General features: G+C 44.5%; 1 protein-coding gene across 2 annotated transcripts in view; it reads left to right on the top strand.

The window, feature by feature from the left end:
- The first annotated feature begins 319 nt into the window (after nt 1–319).
- ITGA4 (integrin subunit alpha 4) overlaps nt 320–16274 on the top strand; it is a 54343-nt gene continuing 38388 nt past the window's right edge. For both annotated transcript variants that reach the window (XR_014168638.1, XM_081912665.1), the window contains exons 1-7: nt 320–721; nt 1836–1957; nt 9843–9949; nt 10227–10353; nt 11782–11849; nt 13600–13729; nt 15520–15605. Coding sequence is in view for 1 of the 2 variants with exons in the window: in XM_081912665.1 (XP_081768791.1) it covers nt 522–721; nt 1836–1957; nt 9843–9949; nt 10227–10353; nt 11782–11849; nt 13600–13729; nt 15520–15605 (840 nt within the window). In the remaining variant the exon portion in view is untranslated. The remainder of the gene's footprint in view (nt 722–1835; nt 1958–9842; nt 9950–10226; nt 10354–11781; nt 11850–13599; nt 13730–15519; nt 15606–16274) is intronic.

Raw genomic sequence — 16274 nt, 5'->3', positions numbered from 1 at the left:
CGTGTCTTCTTCTTCTGCGGGGCTATTTCCTGCAGCTCCCCCCCCCCGCGCGCGCCCCACTCCTCCTTTCAGCCAATGACTGCCCCTTCCTTCGGGTCGGTCGCCTGTCTCCCAAGCCCCGTCTGCGGCCAAGCTCCCCTCTCACCCCCCCCCCCCGGACTCGCATCCGCATTCCGAGCATCAGCTAATTGGTCGCAGCTGGCGGGACAACACCCCAGCCACTCTCGGGTTGACTCCGCCAGCGCCCCCTACAGCATTTCGCAGGTAGCCGCGCTCCCACGCCCCCCATCTCCATATCAGCTGCAATAGCGACAGGCAGGCCGCCCTGCGCGCTCCGTTTAACTTTTCCCGCCTCGCCCATATACATAGCCCAGCCGGCCGTCGAGCAGCGCCGAGGAGAGTTCCCGCCCCGTTTGGACTTTGAGGGAGTCTTTCCAAGTTTGTTAAGGGGGGAAAGCAAATCCATTCTTTTGTCCTGCCTCCCCTCCAAATATATATATATATATTTTAAAAAAACTGTGATGAGGGTTGCTTGGAGAGAGTCAGAAGAAGGCTTTCTTTCCTCGACGGGGGTTGCCCGGTTGCTGCTGCTCCTGGGCTGCTGCGCGATGGGCGGGCAACCCTACAACCTGGACCGGCGGAGCGCGCTCGTCTTCCCGGGTCAGAACGGGACACTGTTCGGTTATTCGGTGCTGCTGCACAGCGTGGGAAGCAGCAGATGGTGAGTTAGGGACGGTGGGCGTGGGAGGGTCTCTCCCTCCCTCCTCTTAGGACGACCACCCTCGACGTGTCTCCTCGGAAGTTTAGGACTTCTGAATCCAGCAGGGTTTTACTCCCAGGTTCATAGAACTGTGGGAGTTGGAAGGGGGTTCCTAGGGTCATCTAGTCTGACCCCGCACAATGCAGGCGTCTTTCTGCCCCTATGTGGGACTTGAACTCGCAACCCTGAGGTTAAGAGTCTCCTGCTCTATTCTCTGAGCTGTCCAGGGTTAAGGACGGCAGTGTTTCTTGGGGAGAAGTTTCTTCCATGGACTTCTGTTGTTGCATTTCGCCGATTTAAAATAACCGCTCGTGACAAGGTCGGAAAGTTTTAGGAATGCAGCCGTGGGTTACCAAATAAGCAGGGTGGGCCTTTTGGGGAGGGGCCCACAACAAACGGATTGTGTAATAAAATTGGTTTATTCAAATGGTTAGCCGGTAAAATAAAATAAGTATTAGGAGTTAATTTGAAAAAGGGACCCTGATATTTCAACTGCCTAGGGGGCTCGACAGGGTTTGTGATCTGGCACTGAGCAAATGTTTCACCCCTTCTCCTCTCAAAACTTGTAGTGAGGAGCCAAGAGTGTGCCTTGGTTGTGTTTTTCTCATAGGTCTCAAGCATGGATGAAAGCGGGGGGGGGGGGGCAGCTGCCCATCCAAAAAAATCAAGTAAATAAATAAAAATGCTTAACTAAAAGAAGAAATTATAGAAAGATTTTGACAGGTTTTTGCTGAGCAATCGGGGTCAAAAGAGAATAATTTAAAACAACTGTTGTTCAGACATTGCATTCAGAATCTGCTAGACAGAGCCGGGCAGAGAAGGATGGTGGGTGGGTGCTCCCCCAACATAAATCCTGGTCTCAAGCTATCGTTTGAGGTGCAGAATTTTTTCTGGCTTGCCCCCCCCCTCCCGATAGACAGACGCTTCAGTGTTTCTCTGCACCATGAGGACTAGAGGAACTAATTTTAAACTCTTACCTCCGTTGGCCCCCAAGGGGATTGTCACTGAGTCTGCAGTAGGTCGGATCCACTTGCCTTTGGTTTAGCCTTGCTTTTCTTTTGCTTCCTTTCCCCAGGCTTGTAGTGGGAGCCCCAAAAGCCAGCTGGCTTACAAACAGCTCCGTGGTGAATCCAGGGGCGGTTTTCCGATGCCAAATTGGGAATAATCCTGGGAAAGATTGCGAAATACTCCAATTGGGTGAGTGGTGGTGACCCTCTCAGTGACTTGGCCATTGTTGGCAGCCAAACAGGATGACCCCAGCTCTTCGGAAATCCTTACCGTATAACGCGGTTCCTTATTTCCATCTGTCCTCACTCAGTAACATCTCCAAAGTACTGAAATTATAAAGGAGTTATTGAAGACTCATTTCTTTTTCTATCTCCTCCTCCTCCCTGCTCCCGAGAAGGTAGGATGTCCACTTGCCAGTTGTAATTGCGAGATCAGCACAAGACGAGTTTACTTTTCCACCTTAATTTATTTTATCAGTATTCAAAGATGATGGCTTTCCTTGATGAATAAGCAGAGAATGATGTGTCTCCCTTTTATGACACATCAGCTCTCAGTTTGTTTATATTCCTTTACATCCTTTTTTTATATAAAAAAAGAAATAATTGCAGCTTATTAATTTAATGTTTGCATGGCACTTCCCCCAAGAAGGTGCCCAATGCCAATTAAAAATGGAGCTCAAGTAAGAGTGAAAGAACAACAAGCTGTGAAATCCTAAACATGTTTAATTGCAAGGCAATCTCACCGCAATCAATGGGACTTGCTCTCTAGTTATGTTCTTAAAAACCTTGAAAATGAAATAAAAGCCAGCAAGTCAAAACGCAGGTAATTATTTTGGATCAAGCAGTTGGGCATAACAGCATTCACAGGAAAAACAACAACATGATATGGTCCGTGAAGAAGTGTAGAATTTGGCGCGCTTAAGCCCATTGAAATCAAAAGGGTTATGTTTACCTAGTTGCCTTTTAATGTGTCTGTTCTTAGAAGGGCTGACTCATTTAAAATTGCCAACCACCAAAATATCGTTTTTGTCTGTTAGCAGATGGAAAGTGAGTTTGCTGTTTTAAGACCGAGTTAAGTCCGGACTTGAAAACCTTATGCATTGTGTGGTTTCCCGCCTTTTGCTCCCAACACTCACGGAGCGCTTATTCATAATCTTGTGGAAGCCTAGCCTTTTAAGGCATTGTAGCAACAAAAGTCCAAGAACTTTGGAGCCAATGCCGTTTATAATAACAGTCACAGACGAGAGAAATGGGGAAACCCCATGTACTTCAAAGTGTGTGGGAAGAAGTGTTTAGATTGGAGAAAAATTCTCTTGCATAAATACACCCCATTCCTTGTGGATAAATTAGCTGAGGAATGCTGTCACACTGTAGTTTTGTAGAAAATGGAGTCATTCAAGAAAAAGGGTCACAGGGAGTGTTTGGGCTCCAGGCTCTTTACTGAATACAGTGCACTGTTGCAAACCTGCGTGCTGATGATTTGAAGACTAGCGGAAAGGTCTACTCTTCTTCTCCAGTCAAGGATTCCTTAACATCTCGTGGCCACAACATCGAGCCGTAACATGCATGTGTGAAGGAACCAGTACAGAGAGAGAGAGAGAGCTCAGGTGCAGTACTTTTCAGTGGAGGTGGTTCACAGATTTGCACAGCTTCCAATTTATGAAGCAAATAAGTTATATAAGTGGGACGATTGGCCATAGCTCATGCAGAAGTTCTTGGGTTCAATCGCCAACATCTTCAGCTAGGATTTGGAAGCCCAGAGGGTCTGAGTAGGCAATGCTGAGCCAGATGGACCAATTATCTGACTTTGTATAAGGTAGGTTGCTATGATCCTGTGATGTGTGAAGCATTCCCAGGAAGAGACCATTTACTGAGGTAGGTTGAGGCACTGAGAGAATGTGCAAGCTTCTTAAGCACGCTGGTACTCTCTTTCCAAATGTTGCACCCTTGACATAAATTTTTCTTGTTACAGATAGGTAGCCGTGTTGGTCTGCCGTAGTCAAAACAAAAAAATTCCTTCCAGTAGCACCTTAAAGACCAACTAAGTTAGTTCTTGGTATGAGCTTTTGTGTGCATGCACACTTCTTCAGATACACTGTTATTTTTCTTCAGATACACTGTTAATTTTTCTTGCACACTTTCTTGCACACTTGCACACTTTCATGCACACTTCTTCAGATACACTGTTATTTTTCTTCAGATACACTGTTAATTTTTCTTGTAGCAGTAAAAGAGACCATCTTGAAATCCATGCGGCTGGAACAAAACCGTAACAGGTTATCCATTGAAGGAGAATCTTGTGTTGTGTTGTGCCATGTATCCATGCAAGCAGATTTCTCTTCCACTTAAAATAAATCCCCGGGGACTGAACTGGGGACATTTTCGCTGCACTGCTGAACAACAGCTCTCGTTTGTGTTTCTTGTTGCTTGATGAATGGTAGCTGGGTGTGTGAATGGACTTCATACCATTCCTCTTGTCCAGATTCACCCTTGTATTGTTCTTCTGCACGTGCTGCCCACATATGCAAAGAGCAGCATCTTGATCCCTACTGACAGTCTCAGCCTGCCATGCTTACTCATGACCAGATCAGTTGTCAGTGGAAGGACATTGTCCCACGTCACGTTAAGCAAGTTCCTTCTCCATAGATATAGTAGTAGTAGTAGTAGTAGTAGTAGTAGTAGTAGTAGTAATAATAATATTTATACCCCACCCATCTGGCTGGGTTTCCCCAGCCACTCTGGGTGGCTTCCTACAAAATATTAAAATACAGTGGTCTGTTAAACATTAGAAGCTTCCCTAAACAGGCTAGATTTCAAGATGGATTTCCCAGCCTGACATGTTAAAGGTCAGACTAAGGTGTTCATATGTAAGCAGCAGAGACTTGTGTACGCTGCTCTGACTTGCCACTTGAACATAAAAGGCTGAGGAGAATACTCATATCCCTACTGCTCCTGGTGACACGCTTCTTTGCGATGCCTGTCCAGGGATGGTAGGGAAGCTGGTACTTCATTTTTGCAGGATCAAACTGAGAAACATAGTGCTAGTCAGGGTCGCCACTGTGGATGTGGGGCTTCATTCCCTTTTGTTGTGTTCGTCTCTCTGCCAATTCTGGCCCTGGGCTTCAGCAAGCCTCTGGACACAATGCTTTTGGTATGCCACCTTACTGAGTGAGCCTCCCTTTGCATCTATGCTTTTGCCACCGACTATTCATTTTTCAATAGATGATGTTGGACTTTCCCATCAGTTCCAGCCAGTGGGACCAAGAATGATGGGAATTGTGTTGGCTACACCCCCGACTTGGCATCTTTGGGGTCCAGTCTGCACAGCTGCCCAGAGTGGAAGAGGAGGCTGTTGTTCCTGCTACTTGCTCCTGTTCCTGTTTACTTGGCTTTTCAGTAGAGACAAGTGAGCAGGCAGCATTAGCAAGGAGGTCCCTGGCCAGGAGTTGGTGATAAGCTCCCTGCTTATCCCACCCTGTGGGATGGGCCTTGATGCCAACCCCTGATCGCCATTGCGGGGTTAACGGTCTCTCTACGCATTCACTTCTTTCAAAAAGCAGCAAATACTTAGTTCTTGACCCAGCAAGGACCCAAATACTGGGGCTACACTAGCAATGGATTTGATCTGTCATGAAGCATGTTTGAGTTGGAACTGTTCTCTGATTGGCAATGTAATAACGAGCTTCAAACATTGTTCATGAAAACTGCACCCCCCAAGAATAGTTTATTAGTGTTCTCTTGCTCCTTAGCTCAAATAGAGAAGAACAGAGTTCTGTGTTCTGATGATTGTTGGCTACTAGGAAGTCTGTGTACCTGCAGGCCTTAGATCCCAGGCACTTTCAGATAACTGAATTGAGCACTGAACTATTTCACCCATGCCTGTGAAATGCGGAATTTATCTTTGTGGGGACAAAAAAGGGACCATGGTATACCCAATTGCCTAGTGATAAAACCGCTAGCACATCTGGGAAGCTAAGCAGGGTCTGGTATGGTTTCAAACTGGATGGGGAACAACGTGTTGACATTCCTGCATTGTAGGGGGTGTTTTACTAGATGACTCTTGGGGTCCCTTTCCAAATAATCATGCAAATTCAGAACTAACAACTAGAGAACCTATAAAGGCCAGTGATGGAGGAGAGCCCCCTAACACCCCTAAGTCCTTGGGACCTGATTTGGTTGGTCCTCAGGGGCCACCTCATTTGCTGAGCTTCCTGAGGTCACATGGCAAGCTGCCATTCCATGGAGAGGAATTCCAGCTTACTTTGTGCCAACCAGACCAAGCAATCAGGCTAGCTGTCCCTCCACCCACGTCTGTCTACATGTCAGCTATCATTATGTCCCTAAATGATGCCAAATTATGTTGCCCATAAACTTTGGGTTCTTAACCTGGCTGCTCCTCCACCTGCCACAGTTGTGGTGAAGTAAAAACAGCAACTTTTGACCAGTTACAATGTTTGCTGGTCATCCTGGTCCTAAAGCAACAGGTAAAGAGATTGCTAGCATACTCAGCCCCCACCCACTTGTACCAAATCTGCCTTCCTGGGTCTGAAGATTTGATTTATTAGATTTCAAATGAATCACAAAGTGGCTTATAAACAACAAATAACGAAAACAGAATAAAACATCACAAATGCAGCACAAATCAAATAGAAGAATTAACAAATTGTCGTTACAACCCGTCAAACATCATCGACTGAACAACTAACAACTAACTACAATTGCAACAAAGTTCATATTGAAGGATTCGCAAAGGACTACAGCATTCATAATAAATAAAATAACAGCAACAACATTAACAAAATAGCACCCAGAAATAAACAAAGCGCTGCAAAATTCATACACTCTCTCTCCCCAACCCCATGACTCATAACCTTTCACTCTATTCATTCAGTTCATTATTGATGACCCCAAATTGGGGCTTAAGGTGCAGAAACAGGATAGGTGGGTAACCATCTGATGCCAAAATGCTCCACAGCCCTGAAATGACCTGCGTGGGGTTGTTTAAATACTCAAGCCTCTCACCCTTTCAAATTCACCAGTCCCAGAGCAACAGGATCCTTTTAACTAAGTGTAGCATCCCCATTGGCCATGTCTCACATGCTGCCCCCACCTGGCAACAAGTGCTTGTATGAAGGGCCCCTTTGCAGCATAAAAATCTGCCCATTTCCCCAAACATTTCAGAGTCTTTATCTTGCATGCACCTAACTGCTATCTCCCAAACCAAGCTTCCAAAGAATTAGCCAGTTAACCTGTTATGTTACTTTTAATCATGAGGAGCAGGGAGAGAGAGAGAAAAGTTGTTTCCATTTTATAGTTCTGAATTCCTTTGTGATCTTAGAAACAACTAGTATTTTAAATGTCTGGGCTGAAGATTTGCAGTGCAACTCTCTGTGTGTCTACTCGGAAGCAAGCTCAATTGAGTTTTTAATTCTATGAGAAGCATGATCTTGCCTTGTTGTCAGAGCCATATAGTTCATCTGTCTGCCTTTTGGGTGGAAGTCATCCTGCTTAAACCACGAACTTAGATATATTTGTTAGATAAGCCTCCACACATTTCCTTGGACCAGGCCATGAAGCTGCTGAGCTGAAACAGATGTGAGGCAAGCTATTTAAATTCAAGTGCAGTAAAGCATTAGCATGTGTTTGTGTGCATTTATGTGCATGTGTATGTGTGCATGCATGTGTGTCTGTGTGCAAGTCTCCCCCCCCCACACACCTCCCCCCAAAAGATATGGCTGTAAAATCCCAAGCACATAAGCTTACATCTGAAACCGTGACTCTTAATTTTTTGCTTTCCATTTTTCCCCCATTTTCAAGTTGGGGAAATGAATCAAAAATACATTTACAAATTGGCTCGTCTGTTGGCAGTAGGGGTCAGAAGGTCATGGCTCTGCAAGAGTCTCCTCAGAATTAGTCACCAGACGCATAAGATTTTATCACTTAAATTTTTTGCTTTTCGGTTTTATGTAGGAACGTTACTGCTATGAGCAATGAATTTTTATTTTTTTAAAAAGCCTGACAGCTTGAAACTGGAGCACCAAGAGTGCGGCTGAGATCTTAATACCTCATTTTTTGGATGGTCCCATTTTGTTTGCAAACAGATAGGCACATAACTACCCAAGTTCACTATTGGATATAATCATGCTCCCTCAGCATAGGCCATTTTACCTGCAAAATGTGGTGTCTCATAGAATTGAATCACATGTAGGGGAAAGCACTGTTGTGCTCAAGTCCTGCTTCCATAGCCACAGTGGCATAGCGTGGGTTGTCAGCACCCGGGGAAAGGCAAGTAATTTGTGCCCCCTAACCCATGGATTTGTGCCCCCTAACCCTAACCCCCAGATGTTGCGCCCGGTGCGGCCGGCCCTCCCTGCACCCCCCACGCTACGCCACTGCATAGCCATCTGGCTTGCCACTTGTGAGAACAGGTCAATGGGCTTTGGGCCTGATCCAGTACGGTGCTTCTTAAGTTCTTACAGTTCCTTACTTGTCAAGTGTTTTTATGTTGGAGGCAGCTGCATACCTTCCTGTTTTGTCCTTCTGTGCTACTTGGTTCTGTAAACTTTCTCTGAAAATGATAGGTACTTTGGAATATATTTTCTACAAGCAGTTGATTGTATTGATACAAAAAACGGGGAGGGGGCAATCACATAAATTTGCCTCACATTTCATTAGAGAAGTCATTGTGTCCTGTGTAGTTGCCACCAAAAACATTTGTACATTTCTCTAGAAATCCAAGAAACCCAGTTCTTGTTTTCTGTTAGGTTTGTCCAGAGTTTTTTTGTTACGCAGGATGTGAACTTGTTGGGTTTTTGCACACAGTTAATGAACTAAGGTGGTAAAGATACATCTGTAATGGCTTTGCCATGAACCCAAGTGAAATGATACCCACAAGCCGCTTGTTCTTTGTTAGCCTCACCTCTCTGTTTACAAAAAAGGGTTTCCTTTCATCAAAGTTCTTACTTTTCTAGACAGTAGAGCACATCTCAATATGTGAGTTTGTAAAACTCTTCCAACAAGCCTTCTGAGTTGAGATCTTTTCCAGATCTGCATTGAAATTGTTTGAATGTTTTTTTATTGTTTTATCGTTTATTGTTTCCTGCCATGGAGTGCTTTGAGAGGAAGGGTGGGGTATAAATTCAATAAATAAGTAATATATAAAATAAAACTGTACTAGACTGGCTGATCAAACCAGTTGGTAGGTGAGTTTCTACCTGTAGCTAAAGCTCTAGATGGGTGGGTGTGTCTCAGGTCTCTGGTGGTAGGAGAGCCCCATGATGATGGAGTAAGTTCCTTCATAGACTACTATGGGACCTGTTGCCATATTTTTATCCCTGGATCGCTTTCTGTAGTGATCTAAGAGTTTTCCCCCTTGTTGTACTATTGAACTCTTATCACATGTTTTCCTTGGAGTATAGAGGTTTTCTAAAAACGTGAATCATCACAGCAATGTAGAATGCTTTTGTTCAGCCAGGTAGCCATGTCCTTTCCCAGAATATTCCATGCTATTACCCTGGTTTTCCATTTCCCTCTACACTCCCTCTGCAACAGTTCAGGCATCATTCTGTGGTGAGCAGATTGTGCTTGGCCTTCATTGGGTTATTTCTCTCTCCCCTCATAAGCATTTATTTTGTACTTATGCAGGTTTTGGGTGTTTCCACGGGCCTACTGATACCTCCTCCTTGTGAGTGGATGGTGCAATGAGTTTCCTCTTCTTATACGGGAAAATAAATCCTTTCTTCTACCACCCCTGTTGCCTCCAATAGGAGTGTGTTTGCTTATGCCATTCATTTTGTAAGTGTGACTTAAGAAGCTGGAACAAACTAAGCAAGAAACAGCCCACTGCATTGCTCATCTCTCACCGTGTCCTGAGACCACCCCTGCTTATGTTGGCACTGCTTGCAATCACCTTAAAAGTTATCTAGTGCAATGTGAATGTTGCACCGTCAAAACATCACTATGTTGGCTGAACTTTGAATTATGCCCATTAAGGGTAGGAAGGCAGTGGAAGTGTGGTTCATAAGTTCTGAAAGATGGCTACGCATGTTCTAACTTTTCTCTCTTTCTGGTTTAAGGTGACCCAAAAGGAGAGAAGTGTGGGAAAACCTGTATAGAAGAAAGAGACGATCAGTGGTTCGGGGTGAGCTTGTCAAGACAGCCAGGAGAAAATGGATCCATTGTTGTAAGTACTGCCTTACATTCCCCAATATTTGGGGGAAGGATAATATCTCAGTTCTTTTCGTGCAGATGTTTCCTGGTTCGATTCCTGACATCTCCAGGGAGGTCTGGGTAAGAAGCTTAGTCTGAGATTTTGGTGAGCTGCTTGCCAGGTTGTTTAGATGACATGGAGCCAGATGAGTTAATGGTCCCATTCGGTGAAAGGCAGCTTCTTGTGTCTTAAGTGCTTTCTCTTCAGGCGACCTTCGTGATCATCACACTTTCTTTTTGACTTTAATTAGGCCTGTGGACACCGATGGAAAAATGTATATTATATCTCAGCGCACAAATTTCCCTACGGCATTTGTTATGAGATACCTTCCAATTTTCGGACGCTGCTGAGTCGAAGAATATGTCCTTGCTATACAGGTAAGTGTTGGTGCAGCTGGAAGTAAATGATGCATTATGAGAAACACTCATTTGCAGCAAGCAAATGTTCAACATTCTATAACTGGGGAAGCCAAACATTGGCCTCCAACTTTTAAAAGCTTTTTTGAGGCTGCCATGATTGCTACGGAAAACAAAAAAATATCTTTAACAAAAATGAGGCAAGGTCTTTTAAATGCACTGTTGTAATGGGTGATGATTATACAATGATTATGATTCCAAATATGGCTTCATTGTTGTTATTTTTTAAAAAACCCTCTCACCCAATGATTCAGGCATCATCTATATAGGAGGCCATGTTGGAACGTTTTGGGAGATTGAGGAACAGAGAAGCAACCCAGCTATTCTCCCCCTGGAGTGGTTTCCTGCAACAGCCTCAGAGACTTGGTCAACGGAGTCTGATTCTCCCTGAAAAAAAATACTTGCCCTGAACTTTAGTCCAGAGTGGAGTTAAGCTGTTGACAATGCTAGACCACCATTGCTTTAGATACAGCAGATGCCCGGGAGAAATCATGCCCTACCAGTTCATTGTGCAGGATGGAAGGAAATGGATTCCTTCCATTCTGCTTCCCACATTTGATTCTAGACCAGCCTCCCCTAACTTGGTGCCCTCCAGATATTTTGAACTATATCTTTCATCATCCCTAGCTGACATGGCTACTGGTCAAGAATGACAGGAGCAACGTTTGGAAGGCACCAGGTTCAGGAAGGGTTATGACTAGGAATGAGCAAAGTGTCTCTCACTGGGACATGTGGTGATTTGCCAGGGCACTCCCTGCCTTTTTTAGATCAGTGTTCGGTCTTCAGCTGTTTTGGACTACAACTCCTATCAGCCCTAGCTAGTAAGACCAGTGGTCAGGGATGATGGGAATTGTAGTCCCAAAGCAGCTGGAGACCCAAGTTTGGGAAACATTGCTTTAGATCCACACTTTGACCTTGTGCCATCGCTTAGCTTCTCTTCCCATAAAGTTCTCTAGTTCTTTCTACCAGCGATTTCCTGAAATTATAGATGGGAGGGGAAGAAACAGCAGTGCTACCAACACATCTTATCTGCGAAGCCTGTTAAAAACAGTGACATTGGCATTCTAGCTGATTAGAACGAACTGTGTCAAAAATGAGTTTGCCGGTTTTATTGGAATCCTTTAAACCAGAGCTTTGAAAGCAAGGTTGAGCAATGGCAATACATTTCAAATAGGACCCTTTTCAAATCCCTTATTCTTCTGATATCATTAAGTGGGATATTGCCTTGCTGCTGGATGCCAGGAGTTCTAGTTAATCCCAAACTCCTTTATCAAACAGCTGTGGAGAATTTGTGATATTATTCATGAAGGATTATTGTTTTTAGTTGCTTGTTGTTTATACATACTCTCCGTCCCCACCCCCACCCTGTATTTTGTTGTGAATATTCAGATTACTGGAGCAAATATGGAGACAAATATGGATCATGCCAAGCTGGGATAATGTCATTTTACACAGAGGTGTGTGTTTTAAAAATATTGCTTTTCTGTTAAAGCTTTGGATATGTGTGTGTTTTATCCTCTCATTGTATATTAGTCTCATTGTAGACTGAGGGCCACATTGCCTTCTGAGGAGGCTTCCAGGGTCCAGAGGCAAAAGGAAGTGGAACAACACATTCTTCTCTGTCCAGGCAAGCAAGAGGCATTGTCTGAGTTCAAAGGCAAATTTCAGCCTGGCAAAAACACCCATTGAAGGAGTGAAGCAGGGCCAATGAGGGGTATGCCTGGGGAGATTTCTGTATGTGGGGAGCACCACATACCGAGGCCAGGAGGGCTGCCTTTGGGCACCAAGCTGAGATTCTGCACAACTGCATGTCAGGAGTGAGCTGGCAGTAAACAACACTGTTCAAGTTGTTGGCAAAAACACAATCTGCACAGACTTGGTGGAGTGTCTGTGCACAGCACAGTTGCCGTTGACTGAAAGTCCCCTCCTCCCCACAGCCATTTGCTCCTCTCCAGGGCTTTTCTCAAGCAATTGGAGACTCTGCCTGTGTGAAACCAACCTCTCCTTCACCCTTTTCATGCCTCTTCTGGTTCTGGGAGACAAGGGAGGAAGGGGGCTCATCATAACAGGAGGGGGAGACACCCACGACTCTGCACTAGCCTGACTCAACTCTGCCTCTTGGCTGCCCTCATCCTACTCTCCTGCTTCAGCTTCAGCTTCTGCCTCTGATTCTGAACTTCTCTCTGCCACAGACTCTCCCAGCTCACTAAGCCCTGTTACCCCTTCAGCTTCTGACACCACCTCCTCCCAAGACCCATCCAACCAATAATCCCCCAGCTCTGAGCCTTCTTCCCTTGGGGGTTCCCCAGCTGGAAACTCCCACCATTCCTCTGTATCCAACCAGTCTGTGGCACTGCACTATTGTCATGTTGCTATGCCAAAGCTCTCCCCCACACTCTCACACACTCTTTGTGTTCAACACACAGGTCATTGTGTCGCATGGCTGGGGCCTTTATTATGCAGCAGCTACAGCTGCATTTTTATTATTTTATTATTTTTTTGGTCCCATAGCTTCACCTTGTAATTGCAAGGGAGTCGGGGTCGACCTATGAGCTGGCTCTGCTCCATTCCTGAAGAATGCAGTCATGCTTCAGGTGCAGTCGTATAAATGACTACTTGCGTCATTGCCAGTGTAAGCCAAACTACAGACCACTGTTCTAAAGGCAATGTATTTTGGAGCAGAATGAGTACTCCACAGCACAATTTTTAACACACACCATGAGCTGTATTTTTTTTTAATATAGACTTACCTTCTTTATTTCAAAAAAGATATAAATAATATAACGGAACATAAGATTTTATTGCCTGATTCAGATTTAACCTATCCATAGCAGTAATAAGTTCTGAAAGCATTCCCTTTGGGGTTGTAAAGATCACTGTACCTCACTGCGCATCTTAATGTTCTGGATAAGAACTATGAGTTCTTAAATATTCTGCGGAGGAGGGCGGTTTTTCATTAGCTTGTAGCCCATTTGGAGTTGCTTGCAGACTTAATCTTTAGCAGAGGAAGAGCTAGCATACTTTCAAATATAGAAAAAGAAAGATAATGGGCTTTGACTTGATTGTACCTGCTGAATGACGTTACCAGTTGAACAAATGTGTCTAGGGCTAGGTAATGCTGCAGGCTTTAAAGCAGAGCAGGAATAAATATGACTCACTCTGATTATCTTTAAGAACTTAAGACTTAAGCTTTTTGTTTTCTTCCAGGATTTAATTATTATGGGAGCTCCAGGATCATATTATTGGACTGGATCCATCTTTGTATACAATAAAACAGCAAATACCTTCCTTTCGTATGTAGACGACAATAATCAAGTAAAGTCTGGGAGTTATCTAGGTAACTGAAATATGTTTTGTCAATATGCTTTCATATGAAACTTTGGTTTAATACAGTTTCTGAAAGCATGCTTCTCCTGGCTATCTATGATTGTTTTTGCTATTCATGAAAGAAATGGTAGGGGGAAACCTGTTAGCATTTATTTGTGAGAACAGAAACAAGGGCTCATCCAGACTTCTTATTATTCTGGGTTTCTAGACAAAGGAAACCCAGAGGAAATATAAAAATGTATTGTTCTGACATGAAGGGTTTGAGCAAGTTTCATTTCTGTAGTTCAGTCGGAGATGGTTGTGCATCATGAGGTGTTGACCACAACTAGCGGCCTAAGAGGGCAAAGCGGGAGGATGTTAGCATCCATACTGCAAGAAGGGCAGGAAACTTCATCCCAGTCTGCTCTGTGGAGGGAAAATGGGGGTTGCATTTGGAAACCTTGCATCCCAATGCATGTCTGACCTGATCCAGGAGAGAGAGAGAGAGAGAAATGCCCGCATGCATCTTCCCTACTGGATTACAGCATGTATCTTCGAGATGAGCAAACTTGCCTTGACCCTTCTGAATATGCTTGGTATATCTTAATAAACCTCAGTGGTATTCTTCTCTTCCTTTCACTTTGTATAAGCACATGCCCAGTTCATTTCACTGCATTTAGCATTGTTGTTGTTTAGTCGTTTAGTTGTGTCTGATTCTTCGTGACCCCATGGACCAGAGCACGCCAGGCACTCCTGTCTTCTACTGCCTCCTGCAGTTCGGTCAAACTAATGTTAGTAGCTTCGAGAACACTGTCCAACCATCTCATCCTCTGTCGTCCCCTTCTCCTTGTGCCCTCCATCTTTCCCAACATCAGGGTCTTTTCCAAGGAGTCTTCTCTTCTCATGAGGTGGCCATAGTACTGGAGCCTCAGCTTCAGGATCTGTCCTTCCTGTGAGCACTCAGGGCTGATTTCCTTCAGAATGGATAGGTTTGATCTTCTTGCAGTCCATGGGACTCTCAAGAGTCTCCTCTAGCACCACAATTCAAAAGCATCAATTCTTTGGCGACCAGCCTTCTTTATGGTCCAGCTCTCACTTCCATACATCACTATTGGGAAAAGCATTGCTTTAACTATACAGACCTTTGTCGGCAAGGTGATGACTCTGCTTTTTAAGATGCTATCTAGGTTTGCCATTGCTTTTCTCCCAAGAAGCAGGCATCTTTTAATTTCGTGACTGCTGTCACCATCTGCAGTGATCATGGAACCCAAGAAAGTAAAATCTCTCACTGCCTCCATTTCTTCCCCTTCTGTTTGCCAGGAGGTGATGGAATAACCTCCTTATAGCAGTCCTAAAAGGAAAGTAGTTCCCATTTTACAGCTGGAGAAATAAAACTGAGGCATGAACTTGTTCACAACAACTTACAGCTTTTTTGACAAGTGTTTTTAAAGGATATGTGCCTGTTAGCTTGCAATAGGTAAGGGCCAGTTATGTTCCTTTACCCCCAGCCACCGTGTCGAGCTTTCAGCAGAGCAGCTTGCAAAATGGCATTAATGGTGACATGCCAAAAGCTGAATTTTCCACAAAGTGTTAAGTGTGCACAACCAGATATCTAGTGATACACAGCTGAGCCTGCTTTGGCCTTTTCACGCCATTGTCTTGATCCCAGATAGCTGTGTGAATCAACACTGAAGTATTTATTAAATGAAATAATTTCCTTAACTTCATTCGTTTATTGGGGATTGGGTGGAATGTATTGCTCTGTGTTGCATAGAACCCGGGACCTTTACCGTGATTTCTCACTGCTCTCTTAATGGACAGGCTACTCTGTTGGAGCTGGTCATTTCCTGTCATGGAATAGTTCTGAAGTAATTGGCGGTGCACCCCAACAGGAGCAGACTGGTAAAGTAAGAATTAATATATACATGTATATACATCTCTCACAATGATGAGAAAGGAATTTGCACTTTGCAGCGGCGAAGGAGAGTTGGCTGTCAGGGCTTCCATGACAGCCAAGTAACAGATTGATATGTATGACTTGTTTGTCCCTGTGACCACAGCTGTCAATGTTGCATTTGAGCTGGGAAGTGGCTGATGGCATTCAAAACTGTGTACGCTTAACAACAGAAGTTGCAGGAACTGACACCTCTAAGCTGTCAGCCATGTGCTGCTTTATTGCAGTAAAGGAAGGCAGAGGATGGATGCACACCTGCAGGGCTGTAAATTTAGCTCTGCCTCTCCTGTCATGCTGAGAATAACTTCTGTGCTGCCAGTCTCCCTCCACATTCCCATGCAAGGAAGAACTTTGGGCAGCATTACTTGCTGCCCTGTTGGCCCCACAGCTGCTTCCTCCACACTTGTCCCTCACCTGTGCACAACACATGAAGAGAGCTATAGTTAACCCAAAGTGGAGGGAGGCTTTTGCTAAGCTGATAAGCAGATCTGATAAGGGACAGCAGGGGGTGGTCAGTCTGTGAACAGCCGTACCTTGGAAGTCGAACGGAATCCGTTCCGGAAATCCATTCAACTTCCAAAATGTTCGGAAACCAAAGCTCAGCTTCTGATTGGCTGCAGAA

Source organism: Podarcis melisellensis (assembly GCF_964234715.1).
Source record: "Podarcis melisellensis genome assembly, chromosome: 1".
In the NCBI taxonomy this organism is placed as follows: domain Eukaryota; kingdom Metazoa; phylum Chordata; class Lepidosauria; order Squamata; family Lacertidae; genus Podarcis; species Podarcis melisellensis.
The sequence above is the reverse complement of the archived record's forward strand: the minus strand, read 5'-3'. Positions and strand labels throughout refer to the sequence as shown.